This window comes from Carcharhinus amblyrhynchos, chromosome 3 (genome assembly GCF_965287045.1).
Source record: "Carcharhinus amblyrhynchos chromosome 3, sCarAmb.v2.hapA, whole genome shotgun sequence".
NCBI classification, from domain to species: Eukaryota; Metazoa; Chordata; class Chondrichthyes; order Carcharhiniformes; family Carcharhinidae; genus Carcharhinus; species Carcharhinus amblyrhynchos.
In genome coordinates, this window is record NC_137326.1 from 71,833,393 (window position 1) to 71,855,153 (window position 21,761).

General features: G+C 42.7%; 1 protein-coding gene across 1 annotated transcript in view; it reads left to right on the forward strand.

Annotated features, from left to right (window-relative positions):
• crocc2 (ciliary rootlet coiled-coil, rootletin family member 2) overlaps nt 1-21,524 on the forward strand; it is a 271,300-nt gene extending 249,776 nt beyond the window's left edge. The window contains exons 34-37 of the mRNA XM_080185255.1: nt 11,400-11,541; nt 14,945-15,114; nt 17,205-17,275; nt 19,329-21,524. Coding sequence (XP_080041381.1) covers nt 11,400-11,541; nt 14,945-15,114; nt 17,205-17,275; nt 19,329-19,395 — 450 coding nt within the window. The 3' untranslated portion in view covers nt 19,396-21,524. The remainder of the gene's footprint in view (nt 1-11,399; nt 11,542-14,944; nt 15,115-17,204; nt 17,276-19,328) is intronic.
• The last annotated feature ends 237 nt before the right edge of the window (nt 21,525-21,761 follow it).

A 21,761-nucleotide genomic window follows, 5' to 3' on the forward strand; every position in this document is an offset into this window, starting at 1 on the left:
AGGATCAAAATGTAAAAATTAGTTTGGGTGGAGCTAAGTAAGAGTAAGAAGCAGTAAACATTGGTGGCAGTTATTTATAGGCCACCAAACTAATGAACATTGGACATAGTATAAATCAGGAAATTAAAGTTGCTTGTAACATGGGAAATACAGTAATAATGGGCAACTTTGATTTATGTTAGACTGGGTAAACTTAATTAACACCAATGCTGTGGGGGATAAATTCCTGGGGTGTTCATGAAACAGGTTTCTGGAGCAGTATAGTGAAGAACCAACTCGGGATTGGGCTATGTTAAATTTGGTATTATGTAACAGGAAAGGGCTAATTAATAACCTTGTAAAGGAGCCTTTAGGAAATAGTGTCCACAATGTGATAGAACTTTATATTAAGTTTGAAAATTATACAGTTCATTCTGAACCTAGGGTCTTAAATTTCTGCTGACGTCTTATTTGCAGGGCTGGTGTCTGCTTTGGAGTTTCTGAAATCATGGCTGGGATTCTCCCAAAACAAACTAAGTGCTCAACAGGTGGGAAAACAGGAGTATTTTGGACGTACTTATCAGAACGAATCTCTGACACGCTGTCCATTGCAGAGTGTCTCGGCGTGATTCACTCCGGTGAGTAGGGGGCATGGCCTATTCTCTGAGACACCAGCAGCATAGTGCTGAGTGGGCCATTACTTAGCGCCGATCTGTCAGTGCAGAGATTGGTGCATGCACACTGGCCTCCCCCATCACCGTCCTCCCAATCGTTGGCATCTGATCACTAGCCTTCCCCACAACACTCTCACCCCTGGCCAGCTCCTATCGCCTCCTCCCACCCTCTTTCACTGATCCCTATTGCAGAGTGGCAGTGAATTCCCCCCACCCAACCCCACCTTCTTGGCACTGCTTGGTGCGCAGTGGACAGTGCTAAGGTGCCTGGTGAGTAGCGTGAGGGTGCCAAGCTGGCACTGCGCAAGGGGCACCTCCCCCCTTGCCTCTGACATCCTGGGGAGCCTCAATGGCCTCTGTCCCCAACAGTGGGGTCAGGACACCTGTTCCTTGTTAGTGGGGAGCAGTCATAAACCCTGCTGGAGAGAATCACTCTCGGCAGGATGGGGGGAGACACTAGTGCCTGGGAATACTGTCCCGGGCTTGCTAATCGTATGGAAATTCAAATTTCTATATGATAATCAGTTCCACGTTGATTTCCAGCGTGGAACTGATTGCGCTTAAAAAAAAGCGCTTGGGAGACTTGCGACCAAAGGCCTAACCTTGCTAAAGGCCCATGCTGGTGTCTCCAGGCCTATATGTTATTTTGATGGTGAAGTGGTGTGCCACTTGCATTGGTCGTCAGCTAGAGTTTGCCACTATTCATGATTGATAGTCAATGATGTCCTTTATCCACCCCTTCAAATACTTTATTTATCTTTAACATCTTAATTAAATTGCTATTTAAATAGCATTCCAATAACACCAATCTGAGTTATCCATTACTTTACATTTTCAACAACCTGTTAGGTTACTTACCCCTATTGTCCAACTAAGAGGAAATCCTTAACATACCCCTAGGTATTTGGAATTGGAAAGGTGGACCAGTATTTTAAACAGTTCAAAATCTGTGCCTGAAAAAGACTAGCCTTTTGGATTGATCTTTTTCCTCTTCTCTTCCCCTCTCTCCAACAAGCTGCACAACTTGTTTTGCCCCACCTACCAAATGCCCTGCAGTCAACCTCCCTTCACATAGCCTCCTATATTTCAACCCAGTTCCCAAATGACAGTAAATAGCCTCCTTCTACCACCCACTCTTCATCAGAGTTAGGAGATCTTAATCTTCTCAGTTCAAATCTCAGGTCTAAGAGATGAAAGGGCTGTACACTAATAAAGTAGATGCATGTTTTCTTAAGGTGATTAAGAAATATGAGGAGTTGAATTATTTGTTTTTGCATGCTCTGTCAGAGTGACACATAGCTTGTTTATTCAGTGTGTTGGAGTTGAGCAGGGAGATTTTTTAAAAGCCACCAACACTGAAATTCTTTATCTCAGGAACTTGAGCTGTGGTGAGTCAAAGCAACATTACAGCTTCCAAAGATAATGTCTACCCAAATAAAGGATAGTCTGATATCTATTGTTGCTGCTTCTTCTGTCTAAATGTCTGGACATACCATGCTTCTAACTTGAGTGGCAGGAAGTTCTCAAGGCTAGCTTTTGATCAGGTGTTTGCACACCGGTCCAGACCTCAGTCTTGATCAGCGTCTCCTGACTCAGCACAATGAGGCGAAGTGTGATGCTGCCTCGTCATGAGGAAGTGCAAGCCAATTTGTATTACTTATCCACAACAACTGGTGGGGATGCACCCAGTGACTTGCTGCCTATTGTGGTACTGAGCCAAGGGTTTTGAATTTGATTGAATGTTAGGTTCAACCACTTCACACTGTAAACTCCTTTTGTTTGTTTTATTTTATCTGTTGCAGCACACCTTCTCTCAGCACATCTTTGGTTTCAATGTCTATTGTCCTATCATCATTCTCTTTGCCCTGGATAACTAACATTTTTGTCATTCAATCTTTCCTGTTTCCTACACTATCACAGAATTTCCTTTCGTCCTGATCCCACTCACCCTTTGCTCAGAACTTTACGTGCTGGTGCCTGACAATTCCAGACTACATCTCTAACTTTTCCCAGTTCTGAGGCAAGGTCGCAGATCAGAAGTGTTAACTGTGCTTTTCCCTCTCTATATAGATGCTGCCTGAGCCACTAAGTTTTTTATTCCACCATTTTCTACTTCTGGTTTTGATTCCTTGCTGTGTTCACCAAACCGCTCAAGAATAGAATTCCTGAGTTAGGAAAGGCACAGAAGGAATAAGGAGGGAAATCAGTCAGCTTTCAGTGTGGTCTGCTGCAAGTACACACATGAGAGAATGATCAGACTTGGCTGTGATCATTCACTGTCTAGGTTCAAGCTAGATTGCTGCCTTTAAGATCCTGAGGGCTATTGACAAGTTGGATGTGGAGAGGATGTTTCCTCTTGTCAGAGAATATAGAACTAGGGGTTACTGGGTCACTCATTTAAGAGAGGGATGAGGAGAATTTTTATCTCACAGAAGGTCATGAGTCTCTGGAATTCTGCACCCATTGCCTTTTGAGGAAGGAAGTTTTTGAATATATTAAAGCCAGACCTAGATAGATTCATGTTTAACAAGAGGGGTCAAAGATTATTGGGTGGTTGGGAGGGAGGAAGGTAGGCAGGAATGTGAGGTTGAAGTTACAATCAGATCTTATTAAATGGCATTGCAGGCTTAAGGGGCCTTCAACCTTCTTTCCACTAAGGAAAACAGTTCTAATTTCTCAAATCTATTTGCATATCTAAAGATCCTCAATGCTGGAACCATTCTCATTAATCTTCTGTGCACTCCCTCTGATGCCTTCACATCCTTTCTGGAGTGTAGAACTTGGATAATACTCTAACTGAGGCCGATCCAGTGACTTGTATGAATTCAGCACAACTTTATTGCTCTGTACTCTAGGCTCCTATTAATAAAGTCAGAATACAGTGTTTTATTAACTGCTCTAAACCTATCCTGCAACCTTCAATGATTTATGCACATATGTGTAGAAACATAAAATATAGGAGCAGAGTAAGCCATTCAGTTATTCTTTAAGGCAAAGCTGTGACAAAAAATGGGCATTGGTCCACAATGTATTCAACTGACACAGAACAAGACCACATTTCATCACATCAGTTTTCTAAAATATGACGGCAATGTGTTTTGGTGAATTGAGATTCAGTCCTTTTATCAGGTCAGTGCTTGTTCTAAGTCACCTGGATTGTCTATAAAGAGCACACACGATGTTTGCGATGCGGCACAACATCAAAGCTGGTTGGTAGTATTCCCCTCGGCAGCTGCTATTGTTTTTGATCATTGCAGCCGATGCAGTTTCTCAATTACCTTTACTTGCTACAAAAATGAATCAAGGTCCATTTACTCAGTACCCTGCACTTGGCCAGGATGGCCAATGACTTTTGAACTGTAGTAGTTTTTACGTAGGCAAGTGTGGCACACAAAAAGCCCTCACAAGTGAAAATCAGATGAGTTACTAGTTAATCTGCTTTTAATCATGTTGCTTGAGGGATCATTTGCTGTTTATGGATCTTTTATGTCCACCTGTACATGTGAAATAGGACTTCAATATAACAACTCCCCTGAAAAATGAAGAACTGTTTCAGTACTGTACTCTAGTGTCAATTGGACTAATGATTCCAAGCTGGAGTGGAAGACCCCCCACTCACGTGTGCCATGTGGAAAGATTCAAAATGATTAAAAATTAATGTAATTAAACTAAAGCTAACCTTCATCTTCAGTTAATCTTCAGGACCCAATGAACCCCAAACCTCCTGCACGTGTCAGCTTGTAAACAACTGCAAATGCATGGTTTAGACTTTTTTATGTTAGTCTGGCCTATGCACATGGCCAACAGGACTTGGAGCTGAAGACAAAGATTCCATGTGCCTGCATGAAAAGCGAAAACTCAAAATGGGCACAAAAATCCTGAAAGAAGCAAGAGAAGCAGGAAGGTGAAAAGTGGCATATCCTGTTTTGAAAATCACAATACAGAAACTATGCAATAACTTGTCTCTATCGTTATTTTTAACTAATGCCTAGATATGGGAAAAACATTATCTTTTTCTGCATGGAGGTCAGTCACCAGTGGAGTGCCCCAGGGACCTGTTCTGGGACCCTTGCCCTTTGTGATTTTTATAAATGACCTGGATGAGGAAGTGGAGGGATGGGTTGGTAAGTTTGCTGACAACAAAGGTTGGAGGTATTGTGGATAGTTTGGAGGGATGTCAGAAGTTGCAACAAGACATAGATAGGATGCAAGACTGGGTGGAGAAGTGGCAGATGGACTTCAACCTGGATAAGTGTGTAGTGGTTCATTTTGGCAGGTCAAATGGGATGACGGAATATAATGTTAAGGATAAGACTCTTAGCAGTGTGGAAGATCAGAAGGATCTTGTGGTAGGGGTTAATAGGACTCTCAAATCAGCTTCGCAGGTAGAGGATGTGGTTAAGAAGGTGTATGGTGTACTGGCCTTCATCAATTGAGGAATTGAGTTTAGGATTCGGGAGGTAATGATCCTGGTCAGACCCCACTTGGAATACTGTGCTCAGTTCTGGTTGCCTCATTACAGGAAGGATGTGGAAGCCATTGAAAGGGTGCAGAGGAGATTTACAAGGATGTTGCCTGGGTTGGGTGGCATGCCTTATGAGGATAGGTTGAGAGAGCTCAGTCTTTTCTCCTTAGAAAGACGAAGGATGAGAGGTGACCTGATAGAGGTGTATAAGGTGTTAAGAGGTATTGATTGAGTGGATTCTCAGAGGCTTTTTCCCAGGGTTGAAATGGCTGCCACAAGAGGACACAGGTTTAGGGTGCTGGGGAGCAGGTACAGAGGAGATGTCAGGGGTAAGTTTTTCACTCAGAGGGTGGTGGGTGCATGGAATTGGCTGCCCGCATTTGTGGTGGAGGCGGATTCGATAGGGTCTTTTAAGAGACTTTTAGATGAGTATATGGGACTGAGTAAAATAGAGGATTATAGGTAAGCAGAGTATGTAGGGATATGTTTGGCGCAGCATGTGGACTGAAGGGCCTGTTTGTGCTGTAGTTTTTCTATGTTCTGTGAACTATTATGCTGGAACTATGCAGGTGCAGCAGGTGGTCAGGAAGGCGAATGGGATGCTGGCCTTCATAGCGAGGGGGATTGAATATAAAAGTAGGGAGGTCTTGCTGCAGCTGTATAGGGCATTGGTGAGGCCGCAGCTGGAGTACTGTGTGCAGTTTTGGGCGCCGCACCTGCGCAAGGATATTTTGGCCTTGGAGGGAGTGCAGAGGAGGTTTACTAGGCTGATACCGGAGTTGAGGGGGTTGAGCTATGAGGAGAGGCTGAATAAACTAGGCTTGTACTCGTTAGAGTTTAGAAGAATGAGGGGAGATCTCATTGAGACGTATAAGATGATGAATGGGATGGATAGGATAGAGGTGGAAAGACTCTTCCCGCTCAAAAAAGACAGTAGGACTAGGGGGCACAGCCTCAAGATAAAGGGGGGGCGGTTCAGAACGGAGTTGAGGAGGAACTTCTTCACTCAAAGGGTGGTGAATCTCTGGAATTCTCTGCCCGTTGAAGTGGTGGAGGCTGCCTCGCTAAATATTTTTAAGAAGCGGGTTGATGGGTTTTTGATAAGAGAGGGGATTAAGGGTTATGGGGAGAGGGCGGGAAAGTGGAACTGAGCCACGACAGATCAGCCATGATCTTATTGAATGGCGGGGCAGGCTCGAAGGGCCAGATGGCCTACTCCTGCTCCTATTTCTTATGTTCTTATGTTCTTATGTAACTTTGGTCCTACACTTCAGCTTTCTCCTTTTTTTAAAATTATATTACTGCTTTTTTCTCCTACTTAATTTTTCCACCTGAGATAATAGTGCTCAAAATATTAATACAAAAGCAGAATACTGCAATTGCTGAAATCCGACACAAGAAAAAAACTGCTGGAAAAACTCAGATAACCAGCCAGAGAAACAAGCAACATTCATACTGATGACCATTTCAAAATATTAAATCTTAATGAACTGGATAGATTATTTGTGAACAGTATTTTTAAGGAAATCAAGCTTCCCTTTTATACAATTTACATTTATAGTATATTGTTTACATTTTTCCATGTTAATAGCCCAGGTTTTGTGATAGCTGGAACCGAAGCAACTAGTATTCAGTATTATGAAATCCGACAGGCTGAAAATCGTCCCAAAAAAGTATTTTGATTTTCAGTTCAGAGAAAATAGGAAGTGTGCCTCAAAATTATTTTATAATATAAAGGTTTGCCGTGGCATATAAAAGATTGAGAACCACCGGACTAGACTAAATGCTCAAGTCATGAGAGGGGTTTGAAGCCACAACCTGCTCCCTCGGAGATTAACATGCTACCACTTAGTGAAGGTAACACATTCTCAAAACAAGCTAGTTCACTCCAGGTTTGGAAAGCCCGTGGTACTCCTTGATTTTAAACTCAGCCCTTTTTGCATTCAGACATCATGAACTTTTGGTGGCCCTCTTTGATCCTGTCCACTGCTTGAAACCTGACATGGTGGCACAGTGGTTAGCACTGCTGCCTCACAGTATCAGGGACCCCAGTTCGATTCTCACCTTGGGTCACTGTCTGTGTAGAATCTGCATGTTCTCCCTGTATCTGCGTGGGTTTCCTCTAGGTGCTTTGATTTCCCCCCACAGTCTGAAATGTGCATGGGCCAGTCTTTTTAGGTGCATTCGCTGTGCTAAATCATCTCAGTGTACCTGAACAGGCACCAGAATGTGGCAACTAAAGAATTTTCACTGTAGCTTCATTGCAGTGTTAACATAAGCCTACTTGTGACACTAATAAATAAACTTTAAACAAAGCTATGTTTTCATTGTAATATGGTATGAAGTTGCAAGCAGTTACGGTTTTTCACTTTCAGGGCTTGAGTGCAGTTTGCAGTCAGATTGTTAATGAGAATCCTTATTTACACACCAGCATTAAGCATCAGAATGAAGCCTCTCTTGCTCACAGTTGCTACTTGGTGACAAGGTGGCTGTGTTCGGGGATTGATGATCCAGGGGAAGTCAATTCAACTGCCACCATGGTAGTTCGTATTTCGAATTCAGTTCACAACAGTTTGCAAATATATCTTTGACTTAAGTCAGAATTAGTTGTAAAAACCAAACAGTTTGGTAATACCTGTAAGAGAGGGAAATCTGCTGTCTTTAGCCATTCTGACTTGTATGCGCCTCCAGCCTAGACTGATGTGGTTGCTTTTTAACTACCCTCTGAAATGGCCTAGTAAGCAATTCAGTTATAGCAAATTCAGGCAATTAGGGTTGAGCAGTAAATGCTAGCCTTGTCAGTGGTGCCAAATCTGAAAATGAATGCGAAAAAGAATTCTGCTGCCATCCCAACAAAGGAACTCCACCAGAGTTCCTACATGTGGCCTTGATTCCCTCAGCTGTCTGTGAATGGAACTCACTGATGAGAATGAGGCCTGAGCCTGAATGATGTTCTTTTTCTCAATGCTGCTTTGTGACAACACCAAGCGCAATTTGAGGGGCATACTGTAAAGTGATTGAGAGTGCTGTGCTGCTGAACCATCGCAAATATCCCTGTGCTTTGGCTGCAGCATAGGTGGGACAAATGTGCCAGCAATGAGTGGATAATGTTCATAAGCACCACGAGTGTGCTAGTCACATCACTGACCTGTGTACAAGAATCAGGAAAAAAAAGACTGCAGCCAGAATGAAAGTCATGTTTCCTGAAATTTAAACAGGCATCCATGTGTAAGATTGCAGACTACTATTGACCAACTGCCTGGAGTCAACTCTCCAATGTATACAGGCAATGACAGGAACTGCTTCATTAGTCATAACGCTCTGGGTTAGACATGCAATCAGCCAGCATTGCTCACTCTCCAGTCGACTGTCCTTGAGAAGGGAATGTATTTGGGTGTTTGGATAGTGGTACACACCTCTCTCTCCACATCTGAAGATCTTGACAACACTCATTGTCTTGGCTCCCACACATGGGATGGCCAATTGGATATCAGAAAGCAGTTGACACCGATGGATCTAAAAGCTACTATGAGCCAAAGCTCGATTTAGTACAGATGATGAGGTTGACAGTGATTAACATCTTTGTGAAGGAGAAACAGGCAACTGAGGCTAGCCTCATCAAAAACATGGCAACTAGCATGGGGCAAGTATTTGTTTCTACAGCTCCTACCTGACAGCTTATTACTTCCACAAATGCCAAAATCAATAGCAAAAAATGGGACTAGAAGGTCCAAAGTAACGTGTATGCTGTAAAATCTGAGCAACAATACTGTCAAAACCCTGTACCAGAAAGAGGTGTTCCATTGGTGACAGTGAGAGAAAGCTAGATGTTCCTTCAGACCAAAGGTCCCTCCCCAAAATCATTAATCAAATTTTCATCTTTTGTGAGTTATTGAAAGTATTTGCACTGTGTTTGGAGACTGGTGCCTGACTGCATACAGTATTGTTCAGGTCTTTGTAGTTTAAACATCAAGCACATATAGGGTAAATGTGGGACTGAGTACAGTACCTCCCATGCAGTGATGTAAGACAGCACATGACCCACATCCAAAGTCAGTTGAGTGTTGGACAAAGCCATTGTACACCTTACTGTATATGCTTAAATAGTTCTAAGAATAAATCAAGACTTAGAGTTAACCTACATACAACGATGAAGAGTTATTCAGATTTATCGGGCAATAACCACCCTACAACAGTCTTGAATATGTTAAAGACCAGTTTTGTTTATTGCACTCAGTATATATTTCTTCAAATAGTAAAAGCAAAATACAGTAGATGCTGGAAATCTGAAATAATAGCAAAAATTGCTAGAAATACAAAGCAGACCAGGCAGCATCTGTGGATGGCGAAACCAAGTTAACGGTTCAGGTTGTTGTCCCTTCACCTGACCTGGGAAAAAAGTTTGAAATGTAAATTTTTCTGCTCTTTGCAAATTTTAGGATGGCGAGCTTTATGGTGTCTCAGCCACTAGACTTCAATCTGATGGTTCACAAACTGCTCTAATTGCCTTTCATGCATTGTTCATACTCACCTTATGTTACTGAGGCAAGTCTTTGCATTTGTGATAGAACACATAGAGATGAGCCAGAGGGTGTAAGAGTCAAGCCATGTTTCAGGCAGACACTGAGTAGAGACTGGAGCTGTGACTCTGGAATGATGCAGTAAGAAGTCTCACAACACCAAGTTAAAGTCCAATAGGTTTATTTGGTAGTAAATGCCACTAGTTTTCGGAGCACTGCTCTTTCGTCAGGTGAGTGGGGAGTTCTGATCACAAACAGGGCATATAAAGGTACACACGGTTTACAAAGTTTACTCACCTGATGAAGGAGCAGCGCCCCGAAATCTTGTGGCATTTACTACCAAACAAACCTGTTGGACTTTAACCTGGTGTGTGAGACTTCTTATTGTGTTTACCCCAGTCCAGTGCCGGCATCTCCACATCTGGGATGATGCCCAGCAGGACACTCATATCCAGTGGTTGTGGTTGGTCCACTCCCTTTATTGTAGTGTTGTGGGCATCCTTGAAACCTCTGGCTGTATATAGGACTTACTAGTCTATTGGATGGTGTAAAGTTGGCTGTTGGCAAGGAAGGAGTCTTCACATTGTGGTCTATCAGACTGTTAATCAGCCTACGAATCCTTTCATTACTTCACACTTTCAGGAAAGAATGTGGAGATAGGAAAACAACAACCTCTCAAATTACTGCTTCAGGTAATTACCCTTTCCTTGGCTGTTCCTCAACTCACCAAGGCTGTGAACAATATACTTTGGTGATTGATCCACCCTACTTCATTTGGCACCAGGACACGTACCTTAGCAGGTGGTGTGTGTTAATGTTCCAGTTAGCTCAGAAGCTCAAGTGTCATCCTTCAGCTGTCCACACATCTGTGAAGAAATACCTCTTTCACTGTAATGTTTACCTCTAACTTTCTATTGAGGGCTACAGCCTCAGACAGCATCTTGCTCAAGAGTAAAGGGCACAGCAGGTTACACCACGCAGTAATGTAAGCTTGGCTTCTGACTGAGGCTGTCTGATAAACTAGGCACAGTAAGTGATTTTTCTTATTCCATCCCCTCACTATTCTTTCACGTTCTGTACCCCCACTCACTGTGAAGCAACCTAATTGTGCTTTATTGTTCCCCCTCACTCGCTGAGACACACCCTCACTCTCACTGAGACAAACCCACAATGTGCTCCTTTAATCCATGCTCCCATGCTCCCTTGCTGTCACTCTGGCCCTTCAGTGTGCTTCCTCATTCCACGATCCTCATAGTATCATAGAACCCTACAGTGCAGAAAGAGGCCCTTCAGCCCATCAAGTCTGGACTGAACACAATCCCACCCAGGCCCTACCCCCATATCCCTACATATTATACCCACTAATCCCTCTACCTACGCACCCCTAGACACTAAGGGGCAATTTCTTAGCATGGCCAATCAACCTAACCTGCACATCTTTCGACTGTGGGAGGAAATCGGAGCACCCGGAGGAAACCCACGCAGACACGAGGATAATGTGCAAACTCCACTCAGACAGTGACCCGAGCTAGGAATCGAACCCAGGACCCTGGAGCTGTGAAGCAGCAGTGCTAACCACTGTGCTACCGATCCTGCTGCATCCTGTGACCCACCCTGACACTGACCCCCTCAATGAGCTACCTCACTCTATACGTCTCCTTCACTGTGACCTACCCTCACTATGAGCCTCAATGCTCTCCTTTAGTTTGTGCTGTGAAGCACCCTCACTGTACTTTCTCATTGTAACGTTTGTTGTTCCAGGTTGAACGGGACAAGTTGAAGTCTGAAGAAGATGCCCTGCGGCTCTCAGCTGAGAAGGGACAGCTGGATCAGTCTCTCAGCGGTGCAGAAATGGATCTCGCAGAAACACAAAGACAGATTCAGCAGCTGCAGGTCAGCACTAGTTTAAGCCAACCACAGGTATTTAATAACCTTAATGGGAGCAATCCTTGAATTCTCTTGCAAATTGCTTACCATCCATCCTCATTGATTGGCATGAAGTCAGAGACAGGCATATTAGTACCAAACCAGAAAATAAATCAGTTCTTCTCCCTACTGCACCTTTGCCTAGCTCCAAGCCTCTAACACTCATCACCTCCACACACATTGCTCCCTCTGTTTCTCTGATATGCATAACAGCGTTCACAGTCCGCTCAGCCATCAAGCCTGCTCTATCATTAAATTAGTTCTTAACTGGTTCCTACCTCAACTGCATTTATTTATCTTGATTCCATATTCCTTAAAACCCAAATCAATGACATGTTCAATTGTCCCAACATTCACGATCTTTTAAGGGAGAAAGTTCAAGATTTCCACTCCCTATTTTTTGCATTCTTTCAAGAGACGTGAGATTTGCTTGCATGGCTAATATTTGTTGCACATCCTTAATTGCCCTTGAGGAGGTGAATTGTCTTGATGAACCACTGCTATCCATGTGGTGTAGGCACATCTACAGTGCTATTCGGGAAAGAGTTTCAGGATTTTGACCTAGTGACAGTTAAGGAACGACAATACATTTCCAAGTTAGAAGGGAGCTTTGTTTGGAGGGGAACTTAGAGGTGGTAGGTTCCCGTGTGTGTCTGGCCCTAGTCCTTCTAGATGGTAGTGGTCACGAGTTTGAAAAATGCTGCCTGAAGAGCTTAGGTAAGCTACTGCAATGCATCTTGTAGATGATACACACTATTACCAATGTGCGTCAGTGGTGCAGGGAATGAATGTTGAAAGTGCAGTTTGGGTGCCAATCAATCCTCCTGGATGATGTCAAGCTTTTTGAGTGTTGTTGGAGCTTTACTCATCCAGGAAAGAAGAGCATATTCCATCACACGCCTGACTTATGCCATACAGATGGTGTATAGGCTTTGGGAAATCACAAGTTGAGTCGTAGGATCCCTAGTATTTACATGGCTTGTCCAGTTCTGTTTCTGGTGAAGAAGCCAAGATAGATCATCCACTTGATACTTCTGACTAATGGTGGTTGCAAATGCATCAGCCTTGACTTTTGCACTGGTTTACTGGGCTCCCCCATCATTGAGGATGGGGATATTTGTAGAGCCCCTTTCTCTGTCAACAGATTCCCTATTTCCCTTGCTGTGCCAGTATCAGCTTGCATTTACAGCAATTTGCCATGGGAAAAAAAAACTTAAACATGGAAGGGCAAGGCTAACTAACAGCAGATGCCATTACATCCTGACTATAGCAATAGGTGGACCAATATATTTGTCCAAATATTAATAAGCATATTACAGGCAGGATGAAGATCCTCAACTACTGTGACTGAAATAATCAATTGCTTTGCCTCAATCAAAAAGAGCCATTTAAAATCTCAAGAAGAGAATTACAATCCAGAGTGACACTGAATATCAAGCTGACATTGCGGGTTAATAGTACCCAGGATGGGATGGGCCCAATTGACAGCACATGATGTATTTCACCATCTGTGATCTACTTTAATACAGCTTGCCCAGCCTCATCCCTGGCCTGGTCAGAAATCAGAAGTGGCAGCAGGAGCCTCCTGGTATATTTTTCAACTCAGACCACCCATGTTACGCTGGCTTACTCCTAAATGATGGATACAAAAACCTGATGGTGAAAACAACAGCTACAGACATATCCCTTGTGGAACACGACAACTGATCAGCTGGGCATGGGATCAACTTCTTCTGCATTTTAACATGCTTGAAGTTGAAAAACCATCTTAAGCAACCTGTTTTACCCTTTCAAGGGAACTGACTGAGAAATATTCGACAGCTTCTGGCCATCTCCTGTACCAGTCCCCTTCTCTGTTTCCTGACTGCTGATTTGAGAAAATGGCTGAAGAGTTTACATGCTACTACCTTCTAAGCTCCTGATAGTCACCATTTTCTGATTAGAGATGACTATTCCCAATTGGAAATTTGGTGAGAATCAATTTACCTGGATCTTTTCCCATTTTCACTTTCCAATACAAGGATTTGACTTGGTGAGAGAAACAACAGGCCATTTTAGTGAGTGTATCCGTCTACCGAATACACAATGAGGGGTGACATTATGGTTCTGAATTTCCTTGGTCCAGTGTCAATATGCCGGAAGTGCAACAGCAGAAACCCATCAGCCAGATTCAGATGGATTTTTTCGATCTGCGGAATAGACACGCAAGATGGACGTCCAACAATAGCATACCAAGCATCAATAAACATCTTTATAAAAACCTGGTTTAGTCAGAAGTTTAAGACTAAAGAGAGAATTTTGAATGGGTGGTCAAATACTCAATGCAATGTTAGATTGCATTGTTGGGACTGCAGGAAGATTAGTGCTTTGAAACGTCCTGTGGTTATGAAAATTGCTATATAACCTCAAATCCTTTATTTCTTTCTCCATTAAATATGACTGAATAAAGAAAATTATAACGACAGACTAGACCCTGGGAGCTCTGTTGAAATGCCATCAGAGATGTTTCAATGTCCTTCGTGTCTTGCCTCCCTCAGAGGGAAATCTTAATTACTGAGGATAGAAATTTCCAATGTTGCTCCTAGTACGATAATTCCAAATCACTGTTGCTATCTTAGAGGAAGCAAAAAGTTGGTTTCAAGTTGAGGTTTACAGTGAACATGTGTGGAAAGGAATTTGGTAACTATTCATCAACAGAATAGTTTTGCAGTTGGCAGGGAGCTTTGCTGGAGATAGAAGCTAGTTATGAAAGGTATTGTCATTCTTTCATCCCTAGCTTTGCAGATCTCTATCTTCTCATGGACTCGCAGTGCAGTAATCCCAACAGACTGGGAGCCACATCAACCATGGCTCAGTTCATTGTACTCTCACCCCTAAGCAAGAAGATTGTTGGTTTCAAGTCCCAGCACAGGGACTGAACACAAAATTGAAGGCTGACACTCTAGTACAGTACTGAAGGAGTGTTGTACTTTTGGAGGTGCCTATTGGATGAAATGTAAACCAAGGTTCCATTTTCCCTCTGAAGTGTATGTGAAAGATCATAAGGTAGAAAAAGAGCAGGGGAGTTATTTCCAGTGTCCTGGCCAATACTTATCCCCACACAGCACTACAAAATCAAGTTATCAGTGCCGTTTCTGAAAGCTTGCTCTGCATAAATTGGCTGTTGAAATTTCCTACCGTAGAACAGTAATTAGTTACTGAAGTAGTTAATTGGGTGTAATGCACTTTGAGACCTTTTGTAGTTATGAAAGGTGCTATACAAATACAATTCCTTCTTTTATAAAGCACTGGAGCATGCTCCGTCTGGCCGTCAGCACTTATCTCAGAATACTTTGCTCATTCATGTAAGAGTTGGCTTCCTTTTTGACAGGGTCTGACAGCTGAAATGGAGCGGAGTCACGGTCAGAGACTGATTGAGCTGACGGCCCGCCACCATCAGGAGCTGGAAAAGGAAACTGAGCGCCTGCGGACTGCACACCAGCAGGCAGAGAGGACACTTGAGGCCAGGGAACATGCCCATAGGCAGCGTGTGAAGGAGCTGGAGGAACAGGTATGTGCTGTATATGTCTGGCTTACTGTTCAAAGTCAAAAGCTGCCAAGAAACTGTAGCACTTTATCTTCTCCTCAGTGGCACAAGACTTGAGCGCTCAGAAATAAGGGGATTTAGCTCAGTCTTAAAACTATGAAAAGAATAGGCAAGGTAAACATAGCCACCACATATTTCCATTGACAGGTATATTAAAGACAAGAGGTCAAGATCTCAAGATAAGAACAAGGTACACAAAGCGGTGAGATTCGAGGCATTGATTCACACAAAGACTCATCGGAATGTGAAATGTTTTGCTATAAGTGGCAGGCAATTCCAGGGCTCAAAAGATATTAAATGAAACAAAAACACAAAAGAGAAGGTGGGAAAAGCAAAAATACAGGACTGCAGAATGGAAAGTAAATGGGACTGCCTGACTTTATAGCCCCTGACAAGGGCCTAAAATCAGTGGAGACAAGATGGGCCGAATGTATGCATCTAAAAGGATGTTTTTTGTGTTACCTTTCTCCCAAAAAACACATATTTCATTATTCAAGTTTGCAATTGGCTAGTATCAACTCCTTTTTAACTGAAATCTTATGTTATTTGAGGAAACATTTAGCCTCAAATTAAGTTGTTTGGTTGTGTGTTGTATCTGCAGCAGTAGGGACACTACAATTGGCACCAGCCTTCCTGGGCTCAGAAATGGAGGTGTTGATGAGAATTATTCAGCATTCCCATTCCTGATTACTATACAGTGCCACTATGCTGAACAGTCTTTGTATGATTCCAAGTGAGGACAAGATCAGGCTCAACTGTGGCACTATCTCCTGTCTCATTGTCAAAGCCAATATGATTGGGCATCTGGAGAAGGAACAAACATTCATTAGTCTAGGGCCAACAACTGCAGCACAAAAACTGGGAGTCCGGGCAGCGGGATGATGTCGGAATGTGAACCGAAATCAAATTTAATGTTGAAAGTTGAAAGCAAATTTTCCATGAGTGCAGAAATTTTGTTTAGAGCTGCCAAGTGCAAAGTTTGGCATAGAATCATAGAATCCCTACAGTGCAGACAAGGCCATTCAGCTGACCAAGTCTGCATCAATTCTCCGAAAGAGCATTCCACCCAGACCCTTCCCTCCACCCTATTCTACAACTCTACTCATTTCTCATGGACAATCCAACTAACCCACATCATTGGATTCACCAAGGAATAGTTCAGCAATGCCAGTCCACTTAACCTGCACATCTTTGGACTGTGGGAGGAAACCAGAATGTCTGGAGGGAATCCATGCAGACATGGGGAGAAGGTGCAAACTCCACACAGAGAGAGTCATAAGAACATAAGAACATAAGAACATAAGAAATAGGAGCAGGAGTAGGCCATCTACCCCTTCGAGCCTGCCCCGCCATTCAATAAGATCATGGCTGATCTGTCGTGGCTCAGTTCCACTTTCCCGCCCTCTCCCCATAACCCTTGATCCCTTCTCTTATCAAAAACCCATCAACCCGCTTCTTAAAAATATTTAGCGAGGCAGCCTCCACCACTTCAACGGGCAGAGAATTCCAGAGATTCACCACCCTTTGAGTGAAGAAGTTCCTCCTCAACTCCGTTCTAAACCGCCTCCCCTTTATCTTGAGGCTGTGCCCCCTAGTCCTACTGTCTTTTTTGAGCGGGAAGAGTCTCTCCACCTCTATCCTATCCATCCCATTCATCATCTTATACGTCTCAATGAGATCTCCCCTCATTCTTCTAAACTCTAACGAGTACAAGCCTAGTTTATTCAGCCTGAGGTCACCTGAGGTCAGAATCGAACCCAGGTCCCTGGGACTGTGAGTCAGCAGTGATAACCACTGTGCCACCATACCAGCCTAAAAAAAATTATCTCAAATTTGCATGTCATTGCAATTTGTCATAGCAAAAGGAGCCAGAGAACTGAGATTGAAGATAAGTCCTAATCTATCAAAAGGTGCCCTGATTTTATAAATTACTAACCCTTTAGTCAAAAGGCAAGAGTCAAAGTGAATTCACATGGAGAACCTATTCAAAAGATATTGTTGGGGTGCTCCATTAAACCAACTCACCAGGTCACTTAAATGTTTTGCTTGTTTAGGTGGCCATCCTTCAGGAGCAGCTGGATCAGGAGATGAGGAGAAGACAGGCCTACATTACTCAAATGCTCAGGTCAGGCAAGTAGCAGCGTGGACCAGAACATATGCCTTCAGTCTGCACAGGTGGAGCCAGTGGATAGTTGTGAACTTGCTCAATGTCAGATTAAGAATTCACACAACAAGGCATCTAGCTCAAGGATAGCTGGGTGACAATTCTCATAAAAACACAGCTTGTGAAACTTTTAGTTTGCACTTCAAATTATGCAAAGTCATTGACCCAACACTTCCCCAACCAACATTAAATGCACAGCCAGGTAAGAGATTAACCCTTGCATTGGGATGGATGCAAGTACTAGTCATAGGGTTGTGCTGAATCCTTCCATTTGTTCCAGCTCATCTTGTTTGAAAAGTGTGATTTCCAAACCTCACAGCAACTGCAAAGGTCACTGCTCCTTCTTGCATATAACTTCAATGCTGTGAAAAAAGCAATATCTTGTAATTCCCAGGTTGAGAACTGTCTGAAACTTCCCCAAACACTATTGATCTCTGCCTCTGTCAGGCTAGAGACTCTAGCATTTCACAGATTCTGTTGTCCCCTTTGCTCACATAACTAGCCTTGGAAATCCAAAGGAATTTAAAGAGGGAAGGATGTTTCAGAGGAGTACATAACATAACCAACAGGAATATACCATTCTTAAACTTTATGTCAATCCATACTTTGGATCTTTGCTACTCTGCCTTGTTGCTGTCATTACTGAGAGCTCCCCTATCTGTTCCAGAGCAGCTTAATTGGAAGTTACATGCTGGAATTTTGGATCAGGCCAACTATCATAGGATTCATTGGAACCATGGTGAGGGCTGGCTTCTCCTCACCTTCAGTTACCATGGCATCTGGATTGTCCAGGTCAGGGACAATGTCTCAGCCAGTTGGAAATCACAGTTCCTGTCATGGAGTCACTCAAAGAGGAGTAGTACATCAGGATCACCTTGTGCAATGACCCACCAATGACTAAACATATTTCAGCTCCACCTTACTGAAGCTGTCTTAGCAGTCCAAGAAACCCAAATGTGTGCATGGATGAGCCATTGTACCAGAGGATCTCAGGTTTGATCCCTGTCCTGTGCCAAGTTAGCTGATATGACCTGGATGACAATGGTCATGATCATTTACCCTCAAGACTTCACATGCTGGAAAATACATCAGCTGGCTCCCACAGCTATTTCTGTTGCCCGCCTCACAAAGCAGTTGGATGCCTTTTGACCTCTGGAAATGACTGGATCAGGTTCAGCCTCCTGCCAGATAACTTGGTAACAGTTACAGTCTGGGTAACTAGGAATAAATGAAAGATGCTGACCTCCAGAGATGACCACATCCAGAGAGCAAATATTTTCTTTTATTAAAAAGTCTATGAGTGCTTTTGAGGTGGCTGTGTTGTTGTTGTGATTAATCTCAAGAAGCTGTCACAATGCTCACCTAACTAATCATTTAAAAAGTGCATCATATTATGAGCCACCATGACTCTGTTTGGTTAAATTTTATTGTTCAGAGCAAAGAAATTCCCAATACATCACCAGTGGCTCTGATTCAGCTGGATGTCACTGGATTTTGCATATTTTCCCCTCCTAAACCCGAGAGAACCTGAACGTCCAGGTAGCTTCTGCCAGAGAACTGCTTAAATTGGGTCAACTCACACAGCAAGGTTGGAGAGACAGGCAAGCAGGCAGGGGCTGAAGTTTCAAACTCACTGGGGATTCATCAAAATTCCCAGGCTGTGACTTAGGAAGCAGTGTAAGGGTGTCACCATGTTAATAGAAGAATGGATTAAGGGACGGCATCCTATAATGACTCTAGAACATTGTTTAGAAAGTTTCAGTTCTTACCACTTAGTCACGGTGGAAGAGGAAAAATGGTAATATTCAGTGATTCAGTCTGAGCAAGGGTTGCCAAGTTTAATGCTCATTCCAAGGAATTTAAAACAGGCTCAAGTTTGTAATCCAATGATAATGTTCCCAATTTTCCATCTATATGATTGGCACCTTCTTCTTTGTTGATCTCACATGCTCTTCTGCCTCCTCACTGTGTTGCAATTAAGATTAATCTCTCACTCTAACTTCATCTTTTACAGGACATCCACAACTATGGAACTCTGCATTCCTTCATCTCCCTTTTCTCTTAAACATGCAGAGTTTTAATGACCATTGTTTAATTACAACTTCTGGATTTATCTTACCTTTTTCCTCACTCCTAACAACTACACCCTTGAAATGAGTATAAAAGTGGAATGATTCCTTGGGACAATTTATTGTTCATAGCTAGTGATGTTGAATTTCTATCAATGCCAGCAAGGGAGAACCAACCACATTCCCTTGACATTCAATGGTATTACCACTTCTGAATCCTCCACAAGAGGAAGGCAATGCCCTAATGATATTAACGCTAGACTATTAATCCAGAAACTCATTAAAGTTCTGGAGACCCGGGCTCGAATCCCATCACGACAGATGGTGGATTATGAATTCAGTAAAAATGATCTGGAATCTACTGATGACCATGAAACCATTGTCAATTGTTGGATAAACACATTTGGTTCTCTAGTGTCCTTTAGGAAGGAAATTTGTCTTCCTCATCTGGTCTGGCCTACATGTGACGCCAGAACCACAGCAACGTGATTGACTCTCAACTGCCCTCAGGCAATTAGGGATGGGCAGTAAATGCTGGCCAGCCAGCGTCGCCCAAATTCTATGAATGAATTTTTTAAAAAATCACAGAATCACAGAACTGTCACAGTGCAGAAGGAGGCCATTTGGCCCATTGTGTCTGCACCAGCTCTTCAAACAAGTATTATAACTTAGTGCCATTCCCCTGTCTTTCTCCCACATCCCTGCACATTGTTTCTATTTGAGTAATCATCTAATGCCCTTTTGAATGCGTCATTTGAACCTGCCTCCACCATACTTCCAGGTAGTGCATTCCAGACTTAAACCATTCATTGTGTGAATAAGTTTTTTGTCAGATCACATCTGCTTCTTTTGCAAATCACTTTAAATCTGTGCCTGCTCCTTCTCGATCCTTTTATGAGCAGGAACAGTTTATCCAGCTCGATTCTGTCCAGCCCCCTCATAACTTTGAACATCTCTATCAAATCTCCCCTTAGCCTTCTTCCCTTCAGGTGAACAATCCCAATCTGTCCAATCTATCCTCATAATTGAGGTTTTTCACCACTGGAACCATTCTTGGATCCTGGGAGTTACCATTGACCAGAAACTGAATTGGACTAGCCATATAAATACTGTAGCTACAACAGCAGGAAATTCGATGATGAGTAACTCACTTCACTTATACTTATGACTTGACCAACTGTAAGGTTAAAACCAAGGAATATGATGGAATACTCTCCACTTCCTGAATGAGTGCAGCTCCAACTCAAGAGTCTTGACACAATCTAAGACAAAGCAGCCTGCTTCATTGGCACCCCATCTACAACCTTCAACATTCACTCCCTTCACCACTGATGCACAGTAACAGTTGTGTATATCGTCTACAAGATGCAATGTGGCACCTCACCAAGGCTCCTTAGACAGTGCCTTCCAAACCAGCAACCTCTACCTTGAGAAGGACAAGGGCAACAGGTGCATGGAGCATCGCCACCTGCAAATTCCCTCCAAGTCACAAATCATCCTCGCTTGGAAATATATCGCCACTCCCTCACTGTTGCCGGGTCAAAATCCTCAAACTCCCTTCATAACAGCACTGTGGATGTATCTACATCACATGGACTGCAGAATTTTAAGAAAGTGGTTCACCATCACCTCCTCAAGAAGAATAAATGTTGGCCTAGTCAGTGGTGCTCACATCCCATGAAAGAATAAAACAACAATTCTAGTAGATAGCCCTCCAAAATACTAGACTCAGTCCTTACTGAACCTAGAGCCCAATTAGAATGAAATATCCAGTCAATGTCAGATTTTAACTTGGTCTTGTCCATACACTGTTCAATAAAAACAGGATCTTGAATATGGGACTGACAGGAAAATAGTTATTATTAAGAATCGATACAATAGGTGGATGAACAGTTAATCCATTCAACATCCTGACAATTTTATAAAACCAACTCCTTCATAGAGAGAAGATTTCAACAGATAAAGCATCATGGACTTTCATTGTCTTTTACCAGTATTGTCTTAATCACCCTTTAACTAGTTGTATTGCTGTGGTACATTTAATATACTGAATACCTACTGGTCCAATGTTGTGCTAAACGCTTAGAAGGAATATAACCGAATGTATTCCAAGAATGTAAGCCAAAATTAATCAGCGTTAACGTGAAATTTTTGTATAGCTTTGTGATATGATTAAAATTCAGATTTTTAAAAATGAATAGTTGGTTATATTGTGGATTTAACCAGGTGTGCCTCAGTCATTGAGAGTATTATATTCTCATTTCCAAGCTGCCATGGTTGGTCAAACCAGATAACAAATCCATGTTTAACTATTGACTGACCTTAGTGAAATATATATTGGTCGGTCATAGTTTTGAAATAAATCAAACATTTACTCA